At 45.4% G+C, this 17700-nt stretch overlaps 1 protein-coding gene across 1 annotated transcript; it reads left to right on the plus strand.

Moving 5' to 3' along the window:
- The first annotated feature begins 4758 nt into the window (after nucleotides 1-4758).
- On the plus strand, nucleotides 4759-16436 carry STAR (steroidogenic acute regulatory protein). Its single transcript, XM_090258711.1, has 8 exons — nucleotides 4759-5186; nucleotides 11036-11252; nucleotides 12041-12154; nucleotides 12442-12569; nucleotides 13696-13854; nucleotides 13970-14154; nucleotides 14747-14840; nucleotides 15353-16436. Exons 2-8 carry the CDS (start codon nucleotides 11189-11191, stop codon nucleotides 15464-15466), a joined length of 858 nt encoding a protein of 285 aa, XP_090114837.1. The 5' UTR covers nucleotides 4759-5186; nucleotides 11036-11188; the 3' UTR covers nucleotides 15467-16436.
- Nucleotides 16437-17700: the final 1264 nt, after the last annotated feature.

Raw genomic sequence — 17700 nt, forward strand, 5'->3', positions numbered from 1 at the left:
AGTCACACCTCCTGTGCTATAGGGGACGGAAACTCGTGCACTTGCCACAACCGGGTGACCCTTGTCACCACAATGTCCCGTTTTCTGCGGGGGTGGGGATCCAAGATGGATTCTTGCCATTCACTCTGCTGAGAGACCGGGAGCTTCTTCCTCCATCCCCACCCCCTCCAGCCTTCACAGTCTGAGGCAATGGGGGTCTGCCTTCCGGCATTGGAGTTGCGAGCTGATGGGTCTGGTCTGCAGCTGCTGGTACTCCCCAGGTGTTTCTCACCTCTTTTTAAATACGGTGTCTGTGCTTACCGCTGTCCCACCACGGTCGCCACCGTTGCCAGCACACCTTGACCTCTCCACCCCGGTTTCACCCCTTCTACCCGTCTGGACAAACACCACTTGTTTATAACTTCATACATTGGACTTCCATTTAGCTTTATTTTCTGGAACTTCTGATTATTTCTGGCTTTTCGGTAGATGTATTCCTTCTTAGTTGTGGAGGGAGCCAGAGCATGTCAGTCTAGGCCTCCATCTTGGCTGGAAGTTCTGTTTTGCCTTTAATCTTACTATTTAATAACCAGAATTTGTTTTTGTTTTTCTGAGCACCAGTTTCAGAACCTCTGACATTTGAAGGAATTTAGACTGTAGTTACCTTGTTTTTCAACCTTTAAACACTCCAAATGCAATAATGAGTTATAGTTCATTCTTATGTTAAAGGAGAAGGGACTGAAATTCAATGGGTCAAGAATTTCCCAGTGATTGCAAGGTTTTGACCATTGCTTTTAGACCTTTTGTCACACAGGCAGCAGCTAAGAATTGTACCTAACAAATGAAACCAGACTATTAATTTCCTTCTTCCTAGTCTCCAGGGTGCTCAGCAAAATGGCTTGCCATTAACTCTGCCTAGCCCAGGATTTTTGCAGATACTAAAATCATATGTTTTTCCTGTTCATACCTCTGTTTTATCTTTAATAGTTTCTTCCAACAGGGGTTCCCATGAAACTGCTTTCAAAGGAGACAAATAAAGAAGCTCTACCAAAGCCCCTTTCTTGGCCCTCTTTATTCTGATACAGTTGTGTACAGCAGCATATCTCTTTCTCTTCCAGCTGGTCTCTTTCCCTTTCCTTGGCCCTTGGTCTTAACATTGCATGCTCTTAGCTACATTTAAACCACAGTATCTGCTCTGCTCCCCGACTGATAAACCTCACTCCCAACTGGCCCTGCATACTAAGTGATAGCCAGGTACCCTTATACTGTCCATTGTGGAGGGTTTCTCAGGGAAGCCTATCAACGTGAACCTCTGAGGTATTACAAAGAGGTGAAGAAGGCTGGAAAATGGTCTTTTTCTCACAAGAGTGTTGGCTGGCAGTCTCAGGCAGAGGGCAGTGCGGACAGCAGAGGGTGCACAGAACAGATGGCAGAGCGGATGCACCAGGCAACCACTGGGCAGTTGCCAACCTCTAGTCTTTCATGGCAGCACTGCTCGGCTCAGGAAATGGATCAGAAGAACGTATGCACACCTATGTTCATAGCAGCACTTTTTACAATAGCCAAATGCTGGAAGGAGCCTAAGCGCTCATCAGCGAATGCGTGGATCAAAAAATTGGTACATTTACACAATGGACTACTACGCAGAAGAAAGAAAGAACTACCTTTTTGCAGCAGGACGGATGAAACTGGAGAGAACTATGCTTAGTGAAATAAGCCAGACAGCAAAAGATGAATACCATATGATCTTACGTAATACAGGAACCTAATGAACAAAACAAATGAGCAAAATAGAACCAGAGGCATGGTAACAAGGAATAGATTGACAATGACCAGATGGGAGTGGGAGAAGGGAAAGAAGGGGAAGTGTCTAGTCAAGGAACTAGTATAAATGACCCATGGCCATGGACAACAGGGTGGGGATTGACTGGGAGAAGGGGGAATAAGTAGGACAGGGGAAAGCAATGGGGGAAAATGGGACAACTCTAACAGAATAACAATAAAAAAAAAGAAACAGATCCCAGGAATTGTACCTGGCAAGGAAATATTAGATGAGAGGCAGTTAATAAACAGTTCCCTACACTTTGGTTGCCCCTCCCAAATTATGCATACAAAGGAGGACCCAAAAACTGGAATTTATAAAAAACTGTATTCCTATATGTTTAAACTTCAGTCTGCTTCAAAGTACTCTGCATTTGATGCAGTACACCTGTCAGGATGTTTTTCCCCTGCTCAAAACAGGTTTTGCACTCATCAATTTTGATGCCTTTTAGTGCTTCTGTTTTTGTTGTTTCACCTCTTCCATATCAGCGAAATGTTTCCCTTTGAGGACTTTTTCCATACAGGGAAACCAAAAAAAAAACAAAACGAAACAAAACACGGGGTGAGATTGGATGAATAGGGGTGTTGGGCCATGGGGGTCATGCTGTTATGGAGTCAAAAACCACAGAACACTCAGTGTGGTGTAGGCAGGTGTGCTCGTAAATCACCCACTGTGAAATGGGCAAACACACTTGAGTCGTCAAAAAAATTTTCACTGAAGTCAAACACAGCCTCTCACAACAACGTCAGCTGGTACACTGAAAGACAGGTTCCTAGAACACTCACCTAGTGGGGGAAGCCTGTACTACAAGGGGCTGGCCCTCCAGAAGATAATTCCAAGTTTTTATATCCCTCCCTTGTATGTACTTAAGTGTGTGTGCGTGTGTGTATATCTGTGGGCATTTTCTCACCTTTCAAAAGTCATAATACAAGATGAGCTGCATCTAACTTCCTTTCCCATTAGGAGCCATCATTCCCAGGGAGGTACGAAGCAGGCATTTCAGTTGTAGGTGTGGCATGGCCAATGTCCTAATGCTGAATCAACCTTCCAGCTGGAAGCTAACCAACCCTGCTCATAAGGAAAGAGGAGCAGCAGAGACTCTAGTCTGAGCCATCACCTTGGAGTTAATGTGAGCTGAGCAGGAATGTCGTTGATGACACAGCTCATGTGCACATGTGCTGTATACCAATGCAAGGACTCCTAATGATGATGGCCTGTTAGGAATATATTAAATCCTGGAGAGGTGAAGTTTTGGCCAATGAGACTGAACATGATCAACTTACTTTAAACCTGGGTTGCAACCTACTAGGTCTTGATAGGGATTTAGGGGATTATAACCAGCATTTTTTTATATTGGCTTTTGTTTTTTTGATGTTGTTTGTGCTACTTATTTTTTACTGTTATTCTATTACAGTTCTCCCAATTTTCCCCCTTTGCCCCCTTCCATCCAGCCCACCTCCCACTCACAGTCAATCCCCACACCATTGTTCATGACCATGGGTCATTCATATATGTCCTTTGACTAGTCCCTTCCCCTTCTTTCCACCTTTATCCCACCCCTGGCCACTGTCAGTCTGTTCCATGTTTCCATGTCTCTGGTTTTATTTTGCTCATTAGATTCCTTTTATAAGTAAGATCATTTTTTTGTCTTTCACTGACCAGCTTCTTTCACTTCAGTTCCATCCATGCTGCTGCAAAAGGCAGGAATTCTTTCTCTCTTCTGTGTAGTATTTCATTGTGTAAATGTACCACAGTTTTTTGATCCACTCATCTACTGATGGGCACTTAGGCTTCTTCCAGCACTTGGCTATTGTAAATAATGCTGCTATGAACACGGTGCATAGGTTCTTCTGAATTGGTGTTTTGGGATTCTTAGGGTATATTCCCAGCAATGAAATCACTGGGTCGAAAGGCAGTTCCATTGTTAATTTTTTGAGGAAATTCCATACTGTTCTCCATAGTGGCTGCACCAGTCTGCATTCCCACCAACAGTGCACTAAGGTTCCCTGTTCTCCACATCCTTGCCAGCACTTGTTTGTTGATTTATTAATGATGGCTATTCTGACAGGAATGAGGTGATGTTACATTGTGGTTTTAATTTGCATCTCTCTGATGGCTAGTGATGTTGAGCATCTTTTCATATGTCTATGAGCCCTCTGTATGTCCTCCTTGGAGAAGTGTCTATGCAGGTCCTTTGCCCGTCTTTCCTGGTGTTGAGTCGTAAGAGTTCTTTATATATTTTGGAGATTAAACCCTTGTCCAAGGTATCATTGGCAAATATGTTCTCACAAATACGGTCAGTTCCCTTTTAATTTTGATGATGGTTTCTCTAGCCATGCAGAAACTCTTTAATTTGATGTAGTCCCCTTTGTTTATTTTGTCCTTTATTTCCCTTGCCCTAGGAGATATATCAGCAAAAATATTGCTGTGTGGAATATCTGAAATTTTACTGCCTATATTTTCCACTAGGACTTTTATGGTATTATAACCAGCATTTTCTAAAAGATTTTATTTATTTTTAGAGCAAGGGGAAAGGAGGGAGAAAGAGAGGGAGAAAAACATGGATGTGCAAGAGAAACATCAATCAGTTGCCTCTCTCACTCCCCCAACTGAGGACCTCGCCTGCGAACCAGGCACATGCCCTGATCGGGAATCAAACTGGCAAGTTTTCGGTCCAGAGGCCAGCACTCAATCCCCTGAGCCACACCAGCCAGGACTATAACCGGCATTTTAAAAAATTGGAATAAATAGAAAATAGAGTGCATTACATAATAAAATTAGGTTGTGTGTGAAACTTCTCATATGCATGTATATAAATATTATACACATGTATGAAGTTTTATACACGGATACATGCATGTATAAAATATAATTGTTACTGTGGGTAGCTGAAAAACTGCCTTAGTTTGTAGTAAGTTGTTAGGTGCTATTGCAATTAGGAAGTAAAGGTATATGTCCGTTCCCCATCTTTACTTCCTGAAAATTACTCCCTGGATGGAGCTAGAATTTGCCCCAGATGGCTGCAGGGTCCTTCTCTCACAATCTTCAGATCTCAGCTCAACTTTCACCTTCCCTGACTACCTGTTTTAAGTAGCACTCCTCTCCCTCTCCCTACCTGTTTCCTTTCCAACTTTATTTTTCACTATAGCAAGCATCACAATCTGACATCAATACACTTGTTTACTGTCTGCTCCCCTCAGCCACTAAAACATAAACCCTGAGGACAGGATTTTTGTCTGTTGTGTTCACTCCTATATTCCCTCATATAGAATGATGCCTCGTATATAGTAGGTCTCAAAGGATGGAAGGATGGATAGATGGATAACTGAGAGCATGCAGTGAATTCAAGCTTCAGATACTTCAGAGACGAGAAAGGCACCAAAAGGTAAGAACAGCTGGACCCACTGAGCAACCAGGAGTTGAGTAATTAGTAGGAATCCTTACATTGAATATGGCACTGTTCTGTCAGGACAGCCTTCACTCTATACCACAGCTCTCCAAGGTGTGAAGAGTTTGGAGATACTTAGTGTCAAAATATCTAGAAGAGCATCTCAGGGAAACCTGGGGTCAGGGGTGAGAGAGGACTTGTCAGGGTTTCTGGAAGTAAATAGATACTCTAATGCCTGTTTTTCCTCCCAACTGCCCTCCAGGCCAAACTGGGCTGTAGTGCCCCCCCATCTTGACATCACCACTCCAATGGATACCCTAGAGAAAGAGTGTAAGAGGCAGTTTCATGGGTGCTTGCTTTTACAGAGCTTGTATCCAGATAAGGGAGCCAAGATCAAAAGTAAAGTTTCCTATCCTTCTCCCAAGATCTCCTAGCCTGAAAGGATTAGGAAACCAACCCTAGGAAATGGAAGGTATATGCTGCTTCCCTGCTTCAAACTCAGGGTCAGTCTGCCTGGCTAGGACTCCCCTACCTCTCTACTCCTCAGGTTCTGCCAGGAGACTTGGAAGTACAGAATAAAATCAGGTCCTTCTTTTCTCCTATTTTCTACCTACTCTCTTTCCCTGCTACCCATCCTTTTAAAAAAAATAACCCCCCCTAACTACAGCCACTTGGCTAGACCCATGGGTAGAAAATGGCCTCAAGCTGTTGCTCTGGAAATATAGAAAATTGTGTGGTGTTGAGGCACCAGCTAACCAGTAGCTAGGACTTATAGGAAGAGAGAGGGCTCAATGTTGGGCATAGCTGAAGGTCAGAAACCCAGGTTATCTGGGATTCCATCTCTAAGACCTAATTTTATGGACATATAATTTACCTCTAGTAAAATGCAGTCTTTTTAATGCATGAGTCTATGAATTTAACCACTGCTTCTAGTTGTATACTATCACCCTTGCCCCTTTATGTATTTAACTTCTCCCTCCTTCTCCAGCCCTGGCAACCACTGATTTGTTTTCTGTCCCTATAGTTTATGTTGACAACTAATTGAACTTTTTCTTAAAATAGTGTGCAAGTCAAATGAAATAGCTGGAAGGTTAAATTCAGCCTACTTGCCTTCAGTTTGCTGTCCTGGGTTAGGCTTTTACAAAAGACAGGAAACTTTATGTTCCCTGTCACATTCCCTGGGCAAAGAAACCTACAGCCTGTCTCGGCTGTTGGAAATGGAGGGTGAAGGGCAAACAAGGGAACCGAGTAAAATCTAACAACTGAATAGTCATTCAACACCCTCAAACTTGTTGAGCAGCTACTATGTGCCAGGTTTACACTATGAGAGACAACTATTGGCCTCATTTTTCCAGAGAAAAATGAGATTTTAAAAGTTAAGTTGTATAACCAAGAGCACAGACTGGATTGCCTGACTTTGCATCCTGGTTTCTTCACTTCAACAGCTCTCTGAACTTGGTCAAGTTTCTCATCTGTAAAATAGGGGTAATAATTTTACCAACTTCTTGGGTGGTGATAATGAGTATTAAGTGCGTTAATGTGTAAAAAGAGTTTAGAATGGCGCCTGGCACAGAAGGAGTTCTCATGGTCAATTATAATCTGCTGAATCCTCCATGCTGTGCCAGACTCGGGATACATTCCATACCCTCAATGATGAACTTAAACTTACAGTCGCCCTTGTGCAAATAATGATATCTATGAGATAATGGTGACTAACTCAGATTAAGGAATTAAGTGCTGGATTACATAAAAATGTGCTCTAAAGGAAAGTAATCTATAGTTACCTCCAATCCAATGAGTCAAACTTGCCCAACTTTCTTTTCCCTTCTCATAATGGCCACTTTGGAGAAAACACTCCATTCTCTCAATATGCCCTATAAGCAGTCCAAGGTTTGCCCTCACCTCTAGGCTGGCCACCCTTAAGAGATGGAAAAAAATCAGCATTTACTGAGAATCTACAAATTACTAGGTTCTGTGCTTTTCAATTATTTATAAAATATTTATTCAGTACCTGTTAATTATCTAGCACTGTGCTAAGTGCTAGGTATTAAAAACCTTGGGAAAAATGCAAGACCTTATGGAATTTACAAATATGTAAAAAATGGGGAACTGCGTCAGGGAGCAGAGGGTATATGGAAAATCTCTGTACCTTCCTTTCAATTTTGCTGAGCTAAAACTACTCTAAAAAATTAAATCTTTTAAAAAGTGTGGGGCGGGGGGACACAGGAGGAGGGAAATGGGCAACAGTCTTATTGATACTGTAACAAATATTTACCAAGGGGGCCCAAAGGAAAAAGTATTGATTCTAATTAAAAAGTAGGGTAAGGTGGGGCCCAAAGGGAAATCCTTGAGGACAGAGAATACTGTGGGCTGCCTTAAACGTGGAGAAGTTATGCATGGGGCAGACTGCAGGTGGGCACCTCAGCACAGTGCTGAGCATCGCTGGAGAAGACAGCCAGGTGAAAGTTCAGAGGGCCCGAGACTGGGCTGGGAAGGCTGGACTTCTCCTTATATGCTCTTTATGTGCTGTTACCTCCTTTAAGCCGTACAACCAACCTAAAGGGATTACAAAAAGAAAAAGAAAACATATCCCTATTTTACAGATAAGAAAGTTGAGATTGAAGAAATGAGCAGCTCCCATCATAAAGTGGGGGAACCAAGACTGGAGGTCTCTGAATCCAAAAGCTGTGCTTTCTCCACTCCAATTCACAGAATCCCCACTATCATTCCAGTAAACATAAGACAGGTGGTGTTACCCAGACAAGCTCAAGGTCCCACTCCCAGCATCTGCCTCCTAAGAACCTGCAGTCTTCCACCACACCCTGTAAACATTCCATGGCTGAACAACCAAAGTTCCCCAGGACAGCCAGTTCTAAATCCTCAGATCCCTGCTCCATGCTATTGGCCACTTGTTCTATCTGAATACCCACACCCCACCCTCTGTCTCAAACCTGGCTCACTCCTTATTGTACTTCCCACACTCAGCCCTAATGTCACTTTCTCCCAGAAGCCTTCCATGACACTCCTCCCTCTCCCTGTGTAATGAGGTGTTCCATCCCCTTGTACTTCCAAAACCCCTCATCTGTTCTACAGCTTCCATATGGGTGATCTGGTGCATTTTCCTCACACAGTGACTAAGTAAAGATTGTTGAGTGAATGGTACGTGGAGTCCTCTTCTTCTCTGCTCATCTGTCTCCCTCCCCTGGCCCTGGGGCCTTCCTCTCCAGCACTCTGCACAGCCTGAGTCAGAGCTCTGTTATCTTCCTTCCTGACCAGTTGTGTCCATCTGATCTCCGGGGGGGCGGGGACCTCTGCTCTCACCAAAATCAAAGCCAGGCCCTGGCCAGGTAGCTCAGTTGTTAACAGTATCATCCTGATACTCCAAGGTTGTGGGTTTGATCCTTGGTCAGGGCACATACAATAATCAAGCAATGAATGAACCAATAAGTGGAACAACAAATCAACAAGTCGATGTTTCTCTCTCGCTCTCTCACTTTCCATCTTCTCTCTCTCTCAAATCAGTAAGTTAAAAAAAAAAAAAAAAACTAAAGAAGGCAAAGCCAGATACAATGTATGAATCAGATACAGATGACATCAAGAACCAGAGGAAATTCCCAGACCTCTCTCCTCACCTTCCTCAGAGGGACAGTAAGAGTTAACTAGTCACGCAGCCTGGAAAAGATGAGGAAGAGAGGAAAGCCTTGGCCCCATGGGAGGTCACCAGCACCCCCTCCTGTGAGTCAGTGGCAGCCTCTGACATCAGCAGCAGCAGCCCCCGCCTCAGTCCTCCAGGCTCCCCACACCGCCTCCTCCCCTCTCCCAAAGGCCATAATTCTCCATGGGATGGCAACAGCAGGGCCTTGAACATTATCTGCAGGGCCTATCCCATAATAACCCCCTCCCCACCTCCACTGGAACACACATGTGCATGACTGTGCACGTGTACCAAGAAGGGAGGAGCAGCTGCCCCAGCACACCATCTGTACCTTCTCTTTCCAAGTCTGTAAAAGGCAAAACTCCCATTCCCACCCGCTTCCGCACAATGAAAAACAGACCAAACCCTCTCCCTTCTGTCCTGTCTTCCCTTTGGGGCTCTTTGAGGACTGGAAACAAAACCAAGAGGCAGGTTTCCTAATTCAAAAGACATACTCTGCACCCCCAGCTGCTTCCCCAACTGGTCACCCGATAGAGAAGGAGCAAGAGCCTGCTCTGTGCCCTGCCTGAAGCTGAGTGCTGGGGGGCGGGGGCGGGTGCAGACAAGGAGTCTCGGGGACAAACAGTCTCACAGAGGAGACAAGCAAGCACACACAAACTGTTACACAAATCAGGACCAGAGCTGTGTCCTCCGGGTACGCACAGTGAGGATGTGAGTCAAAGGAACAAGCCATTCCAGAAGGCTGCACCGAGGAGGGCCCCAGGGGGCCTGGAGCAATGGGCCTGGGGCCTGCAGACAGCCACTGGTGAGAGATGAGCTGAGCTGCTGGGCGGTTCCCACTGCTTCACCAGGGACTGAAATGGGGGGAGTGGGACTCTCCCTGTTCTGTATGGATTTCAGGCACCAGGCCTGGCTCTGAGCAGGTCCTGTCCCTTTCGTCCTTTCTGTAGTGAGGGAAACAGTGGGCACCTGCTGCTGCTCCCTGCTTTTTAGGCCTCCATCTCTGGGCAGTGGTGACAGGGCACAGAAGTCTCACACAGGAGGCAGGCTCAGCCAGTGGCAAATCCGTGTGATTCTCTCAACCCCCCAATATTCCTTCCACGTGAATTTGCCTTAAAAGCAACTGCAAGGTCAACCTTAAAGGGAAAAGATTTCACCTGAGACTAGCATGCAGGCTAGGAGGGGAATCTCCCTCACTGGGCCTGGGGAACAGGGTGTATGGACAGCAGAGAAGACTCAACTGCCTCGTGAGTCTCATTTTAGAGCACAGGCCCCCCCAAAGTGCAAAGACCAGGGCAAGCACCCCAGGACCCTGTCTTTTCAGCCTTTCAGCTCATGCCCAGCCCTGTGGCACAGCCTGCCCCATAGAGGCACTTGGAAAAAGTGTGAGGAAGGGTAAAGGGCACAGCCAGGCTCAAGTTCCCTGTCCTTGTACCTCCTCTAGCCAATTCTCCCTCCTGCTTTGCGACCTTACAAGACTCAGCCCTGAGGTATCATACTCACACCAGCACAAACCCATAAGCAGGAGGAACTAACTCTGAGCTAGGTTTTGGTACAGTAGTTCATGTAAATGGTTGAGTAATTAATTCAGCAGTTCAACACACAGGTGTCTGAGGGCTGTGTATGTAAAGATGAACTGAAGGTCAGAGGATTTATTGGTGTTCCAGCCCTGACACTGACTAGATGATTGATCTTGAACAAGTCATTTCCACTCTCTGGATTTTGGGCTCCTCATCCAAGGGCTAGATGGCCTCTACCAGCTCTGACCCACTAAGTTCTTAGCAGATACCCTGGGCACTCTCCTAGGCAGCGTTTCTCAAAGCCTATGGCAATCACCTGTGAATTTTTTTAAATAACAGTTTTCAGAGCCTCTCAATTCTAGAACTATTAAATCTGGAGTTTCTGAGGACAAGGGCTAGATATCTGTTTTAAACAGCAGCCCATGTGCTATTTGAGAGCCACTGTTGGATGGTGTATGCTTCCTTCTACACTGCCTTTAACTCAGCTGCTTCTTTTTCTCTCCCCTTCATCCACTGAGTCTGGCACCAACCTCTCTACTCCTTTCCGTGCACTGTTCTACCCCCCCACCCCCCAATGGCCAAAGCTGCAGCGTGAGGCAATCCCTCTATCCTTGACCCCTTCCTCTGCACAGTGAGTGATGGCTTTCTTATCTCCCGGTGATGAAACACAGCCTTCAGCTGGGAGCATTTAAGACGCAAAACACACAGTCACAGTCACAGCTGCAGGGCCCAGAAGCAGACCCTGACGGGCTCAGGAAGGACAGGAGCTGCCTTTGAGAGCAGACAGCAGCAGCAGCCGCAGTGCTACCAGCCACTGGAAAAGAATGCTCCTCGCGACGTTTAAGCTGTGTGCTGGGAGCTCCTACCGACACGTGCACAACATGAAGGGTGAGTTCTCTTTGGGGAGAGGGTGTTCGTAGTGGTGACCAGAAGCTCTCAGGCATGCCATTTAGTGGCGAAGGTGCTGGACTGGGGGCAGGCCACTCAGGTTCTGATCCCAGCTGTGCCTCTTACTGGGCGAGTCTGTGCAACTCTTCTCCCTTCTGGACCTCAAATTTCCCACCTGAACAACTGGGCTAGATATGAAGATGCCTATATTCCTTACAGATTCTGTAATTCCTGGTCTCCCCCCCAGGGCTCCAATCTTCCTTGAACTCTTCCTGACTTAGCCTTCCTTTGGGATTGGTCCCAGGGGTACCAGGGAAGTCCTAGCCACAAGCCTTGACTCCAACAAGCAGTGCTGGCAAACCTGAGACATGCACAGGAAAGGAGGGGGTGGATGGAGAGAAGAAAAAGAGAGTGAAGTAGCAAGTAGCAAAGACCCCAGAAGCTGGCTAGGGGATGGGTGTCTTTAATTCTCTGGGTTTTTCTGGTTTGAATAAAGCTTCTCTCCCTTTCAAGGAAACTCTGGTGTGGCCCCTGTCCCCAAGCAGGGCCAAGCCAGGCCCAGTCTGGCCAGCCCACATGGAAGGCAGGTTTCTGGGCCCTGGAGGCAGCCTGGTGCAGCCTAAGAAGCACTGAGAGTTGACCTGACTCCAGTTCAGGTCCCTACTAGGAATCTGTGTGTTCCTGATCAAGTCACTTCCCTCTCTAAGCCAGTTTCCTCATCTGTGACAAGCTGAAGGGGTGGAGGGGACTTTCCCACCCCTAGCAACAGTTTCCTTTCCTTCCTGCAGGGCTGAGGCAACAAGCTATGCAGGCCATTGGCCAGGAGCTGAACCGGAGGGCACTGGGGGGCCCGACCCCAAGTGCATGGATTAACCAGGTTCGGCGTCGGAGCTCTCTGCTTGGTAAGTGCTGAGGCTTCTGCCAGTGGCAGGAAGCTCCCAGGGTGCAAACACTGTGCATGTAGCTCTGGTCCCCACCACCCCCATGACTTTTCTTACTTGCTTGGAGAGAGTAGGAAGAGAGCTCCTCACCGCCAGATCCTCTCCCTGTCACCTGCTGCTGCTGTGTCAAACTTGCCCTGCAGGCTGAATCCTACGGCTCTCATCTTGGCTCTTCAGAGGAAAGAGCAGACTGGTGGGAAGCTAGAGGACAGGTAGGAAGCTTGGTCTCTCCTTGGCTGTGTATCCAGGTTCTCGACTGGAAGACACTCTCTATAGCGACCAGGAGCTGGCCTATATCCACCAGGGAGAGGAGGCCATGCAGAAGGCCCTGGGCATCCTCAGCAGCCAGGAGGGCTGGAAGAAGGAAAACCAGCAGGTGAGGGAGGGTGTGGAGGAATGCACTGTCCTTCAGCATTCCACTGCTATCCTCAAGGCCGGCTGGGGGGTTTCTGCTCTTCTCAGAATTCCTGCCTTGTGCAGTAGTCACTGGGCAACAAGTAGTTTTGAGAATTCTCCTTTCTCAAGAATATATCCTCAAATACTCCCTTCTCCTACCAAAGAAAACCTGGAGACTCACATTTAAGAAACATTGTTTCTGTATCCTTATCCCCTCTAAATACATTGTATACCTATGCAGCAGAGACCATGCAATGGAGATTCTGCATACATTAGAGGCCTCAGTACCCTGGGCTAGAAGTTCCAGTGCCAAGGTAGTGTCTGTGTTGTACAGCCTGCCTTATGGCTGAGCTTGCAGGGGTGATCTGGGCTCACCAACAGGGCTGTACTGAACACAGATGGCCCAAACCTTCTGAGCTCTCTTCTCCTGAGCACTGTACCTCCACTGGGAGCCAGTAACACGGCACATGTTCAAGGCCAGTGGCTCTATGGAGACTCTGATTTTATCTTCATCAAAAGCTTACATGCTGGCCATTGCCTGAAGTTACAGTAAAACTTCTCCTTCTCTGAGTTAATAGACTACTAGATTGAGAGTCAAGCAATCTGGGAATTTAGGCCCAGTATTGCTCTTAGCTCTGGGCAAATCCTGACCTTCTCTGGCTCTACATCTCTCTTGGGTGAAATGAAGTACTAGGACTAAAAAAGTCTTTAAGTTCCTACTGAACATTCTGTGCGTGTGATTAGTTGGTTTTAGGCCAGACTTTCCCCACTCCAAGTTTGTCTCTCCCAGGATCTTTGAACTTCTTAAGTCAACTATTAAGTTCTTTTCAGTTGGGCCTGCCCATACCCATGCCCATCAATATTTGCCACCAAGACAAAAGGACCCAGGGAGCAGACAGGTAACTTCTAGTCTTCAGCAATGTATAAGGCTTGTGGCAGGAAAGATTGCCTCCTCTATTTTAATCAGAAATATTATAGTTTCAGATTTCCTCATACTTGAGTTCTTATCCCTGTCCCCTTCCTCCCTTGACTGATATTGTCTTTGTGCCCCAGGCTAGGATATTTTTCTCCAATTTTATCCTCGGGCTCCTTTCTCTCCCTGGCAGGCCAATGGGGACAAGGTGCTGAGTAAAGTGGTCCCAGATGTGGGCAAGGTATTCCGGCTGGAGGTGGTGGTGGACCAGCCCATGGAGAGGCTTTATGAAGAGCTTGTGGAACGCATGGAGGCAATGGGAGAGTGGAACCCGAATGTCAAGGAGATCAAGGTGAGAGAGTGCTCAGGGATAAGTGGCAGGGATCCATGAGAGCCCAGGCTGAAAGGTGGTAATGCCTTACCCCCAGCACTGGCTAAGTTGATTCTGGTTCCTTGTGGCCTGGCAGGTCCTGCAGAAGATTGGGAAGGACACACTGATCACCCATGAGCTGGCTGCAGAATCAGCAGGAAACCTTGTGGGACCCCGTGACTTTGTGAGTGTGCGCTGTGCCAAGCGCCGAGGCTCCACCTGTGTGTTGGCTGGCATGGCCACGCATTTCGGGGAGATGCCCAAGCAGAAAGGTGTCATAAGGTAATACTGGCAGCAGGCTCAGATGCTCCCTTTCTTAACACAGGCTTGGGGGCCATGGATATGATGAATCCCTGGCTCCAAGAAACCAATCCTTGGTCCCTAACTCTCAGCTTCCTTTTACAAAGGAAGATTCTCATTTTTCATAGCAGGAGACAAAGACAAGATGAGCCTTAGTTATATAGCCAGTTTGTCCTGATCTTCCCCAAAAGTTTAAAGGCCTGAATAGTTTACTAAAGCAAGAGGCAGGGTTGAGTTTTAGCTGGTACAGTCAGGTAAGGCTGTACTAGAGATTAAAACATACTCCATACCTCTTAGAGCAGAGCTGCTGAGTTCCTCAGGGGCCTCAGCCACCAACCTCCTTGTTATCCAGCAACTAAAAGGCACCACAGGAAGCCTCTAGGTTCCAGCTCCAGTTCTCATCAGCCTTTGTTTTGATTAAGCTGATAACCATGCAATTGTTCAGTATCACCCTTGGCAAAGGATACTTCCCTGATATTTGGAAAGACAAAGCACTCGAGAAATGTGGTTAGCATAACTAGTCAGCATCAGAGAACTCTGAAATGTCCTGCTGACTTTACTTCTCAATTGCCAGAGCTGAGCATGGTCCCACGTGCATGGTGCTCCACCCCCTGGCTGGAAGTCCCTCAAAGACCAAACTCACTTGGCTGCTCAGCATTGACCTCAAGGTGAGAGGCACGGGAGGTGGCACAATGGGCAGGTGGTGAGAGAAAAATAGGTTCTTACCCCTATTACCACATTATCCCACACAGAATAGGAAAAGTCCTTCCATTCTGAGGGAATCAGTTGAAGAGGGAAGAGATTTAAGTAATGGCTTGATATTCCACCATCTCAACATTCTGCAATGGGCCCCTCTTACCTCTCATCCAATTTCAACTCTAGTTATTTTAGAAAATAGAAAACTTGGGCCCAGAAAGATGTGCAAACTAGCTCAGGGTCACACAAATGGAAAGACAGGTCTGAATTTTGTCTTGAGAGCAAATCCTGTGCTTCTGACACTATCATGACGGCAGAGCAGCAAAGCAGACCTCCAGTCCTGGACCCTGGTCAACAAGGTTGCACCTATAAACAGAACTCAAAGACCAAGGCCATACCAACCCATGTTTGTGATAGGGTCCAGAGGTGTCAAGAGTGGAATACCGCCCACAAAATGGCAAAATTCTTCTATCTTCTACTCTAGGGATGGCTGCCAAAGACTATCATCAACCAGGTCCTATCACAGACCCAGATGGACTTTGCCAACCACCTGCGCAAGCACCTGGAGTCCAGTTCTTCTTCTGAAGCCAGGTGTTGAAGACCAGCCCACTGCTTCCAGCTGTTGTAGCTGCACTGGCTTGCATGCTCATCAGGAAAATCCCTCCCAGAAAACTACAAGTCTGCTTGAGATCTTCATCTGCAGACAGTGGGTTGGGGTGGCAGTGTATTTACATTATGATACTAGGACTCAGATTGGTAAAATTTCAGCACCAAGAAAACAGGGATGGGGCTCTTACACAGAGAGGATGAGCCTTCTAACTTCATTCACTGATTAGCTGTGAAATGAAGGCTAAGGGTCCCTTAACCTGTAAAACTTTTCTCTGGGCCCTTTGCATGTCTACCTAAAAACATCTCACAATGCTACTAGCTGAGAGAGGGTGCAGAGGGTGCTAAATACAAGGATTGGGACCTCAAGCTTTATGGGCTCAAGAGCTCCATTCCCTGCAGGCAGTGTGTGGATACAGCAGGGTCTTACAAGAGGGGCTCCAGCAACTCTCTGCCCCTCCACCAAATAAGCAGAGAGCTGCACTCAAGTGCAAGCTACTCCTGCAGCAGGTGCCGTCCAGAGACCTAGTTCAAGTTTTCCTAATGAAAAAACACAAAATATTAGACTGGTTTACCTACTTCTTCCATAAGCACCAGTCAGAATAAAGAATTATAAGATACAAAAACTTCAGTCTGTACCTGTTTTAAAATTCTACTGTTAAGAGATCTATTTCATTAAACTGCAACTTCATATTGAAGTAGTCCTAAACAAAAATTTTAATCAAATTTAAATCCCCTAGCTCATCAACATGAAAAATTACCAGGGACTTAAGTCATTCATTATTTAGAATCTGTTATCAAAACCTTTCCTAAAAATTTAATTTCCATAATAGGCACAAGCCTAAATCTTAAAAAAACTTCATAACTGATAGCTGATGGATGGGTATTGAAAGATGAAGATAATGACTAAGGATTTTTATTTACTTAATTAAAAGGAAGGATAGTGCAAAAAAAAAAAAAAAAAAAAAGGAAGGATAGTGCAACCTTGGGGTTGTGAACATACAATATACAGATAATGTATTTCAGAACTACACCTGAAACCTGTATGATTCTATTAACCAATGTCACCCCAATAAATTCAATAAAAACAAAGGAAGGATAGTGCCAAATATCAGTGAATGAACAGTATTACTAAAATAAGAGTTAAATTTTTGTTTTCCCATTAGTGACTGTTTAGACCTAACAAGGCAACTGAATCTTTACTTCAAAGTCTATTTATTACATATCAGCTCTCAGCTTGGCTCAGGACTGCCAATTTCTCTGCTTTAGTAAGTCAATATTTTACTATTTTGAGGGATGACTGGAAGGATATGGTGATAGAAAATTTCCTTTCCAAGATTCAGAGAATTTATGCTTTAAAAATTTAAATGGGATAGGATTAATTTGCTAAAATGTATACCACTTGAAGTTTTTCCATTCTAGTGCTAATAGAGTTGATGATTTATACCATTTGGAAATATAGCTCTATTTTATTTATTTAATAAATTAGCAGTAGCATAAATTCTAGTATTTATTGAGGTACTGAAATTTTACAACTACAAGTATTTATTATTATTTATTCTGATTGTTTCTTAAGAGTAGTCTTATTTTTGGCATAGATAAAATTATGGCTTATCTGTCCAGGAGCTTTAGAGTAGAAATATACTTGTAGAAGTCTTTCTAGAACAGAATTATCATCTACTCCCAGCTATAAGAAAAAGGTTATTTGTTTAAAGATGTGTAGAGCAATATACACTCCAGTTTCAAAAGAGAACGGGATGATAATAAAGAAATGGTCTTTCAACACACAACATGGTTTTGAGTTTGATTATAATTTGCATTCTTTGAATTATGCAACTGTGTCTTTGAGATGACTGGGGAGATATTCTCCCACTTGTTTAATTTTACATTGGAATGAAATAAGTTGTGATGATCTGCTGACAGAAACCACTATTTATTCACCTCATCTGAGGACATTTCCATTGCTTTAGAAAGGAAAAGGGGGGGGCGGGGGGGGCTTCAATTGGTTGCCTCTCGTAAGGTCCCAAATTGGGGATTGAACCTGCAACCCAGGTTATGTGCCCTGACTGGGAATTGGATCTGCAATCTTTTGGTCATGGGATGATGCTCCAACCAAATAAATTACACTGGCCAGGGCCAGAAACCATTTCATACAGGACTATATAGAGTGGGTATTTTTTGAGCCCTTCAAATGAACCTTATCAAAACACACGCACACATTTTGAC

This window comes from Furipterus horrens, unplaced genomic scaffold, assembly GCF_987537825.1.
Source record: "Furipterus horrens unplaced genomic scaffold, mFurHor1.1.pri manual_scaffold_12, whole genome shotgun sequence".
Taxonomy (NCBI): domain Eukaryota; kingdom Metazoa; phylum Chordata; class Mammalia; order Chiroptera; family Furipteridae; genus Furipterus; species Furipterus horrens.

Excerpts from the sequence above, each read along its gene's own strand:
- STAR (XM_090258711.1), top strand. The coding sequence starts at position 11,189 with ATGCTCCTCGCGACGTTTAAGCTGTGTGCTGGGAGCTCCTACCGACAC. Across the intron at positions 11,253-12,040 it reads ACACGTGCACAACATGAAGG|GGCTGAGGCAACAAGCTATG; the intron begins GTGAGTTCTCTT and ends TCCTTCCTGCAG. Across the intron at positions 14,841-15,352 it reads TGCTCAGCATTGACCTCAAG|GGATGGCTGCCAAAGACTAT; the intron begins GTGAGAGGCACG and ends CTTCTACTCTAG.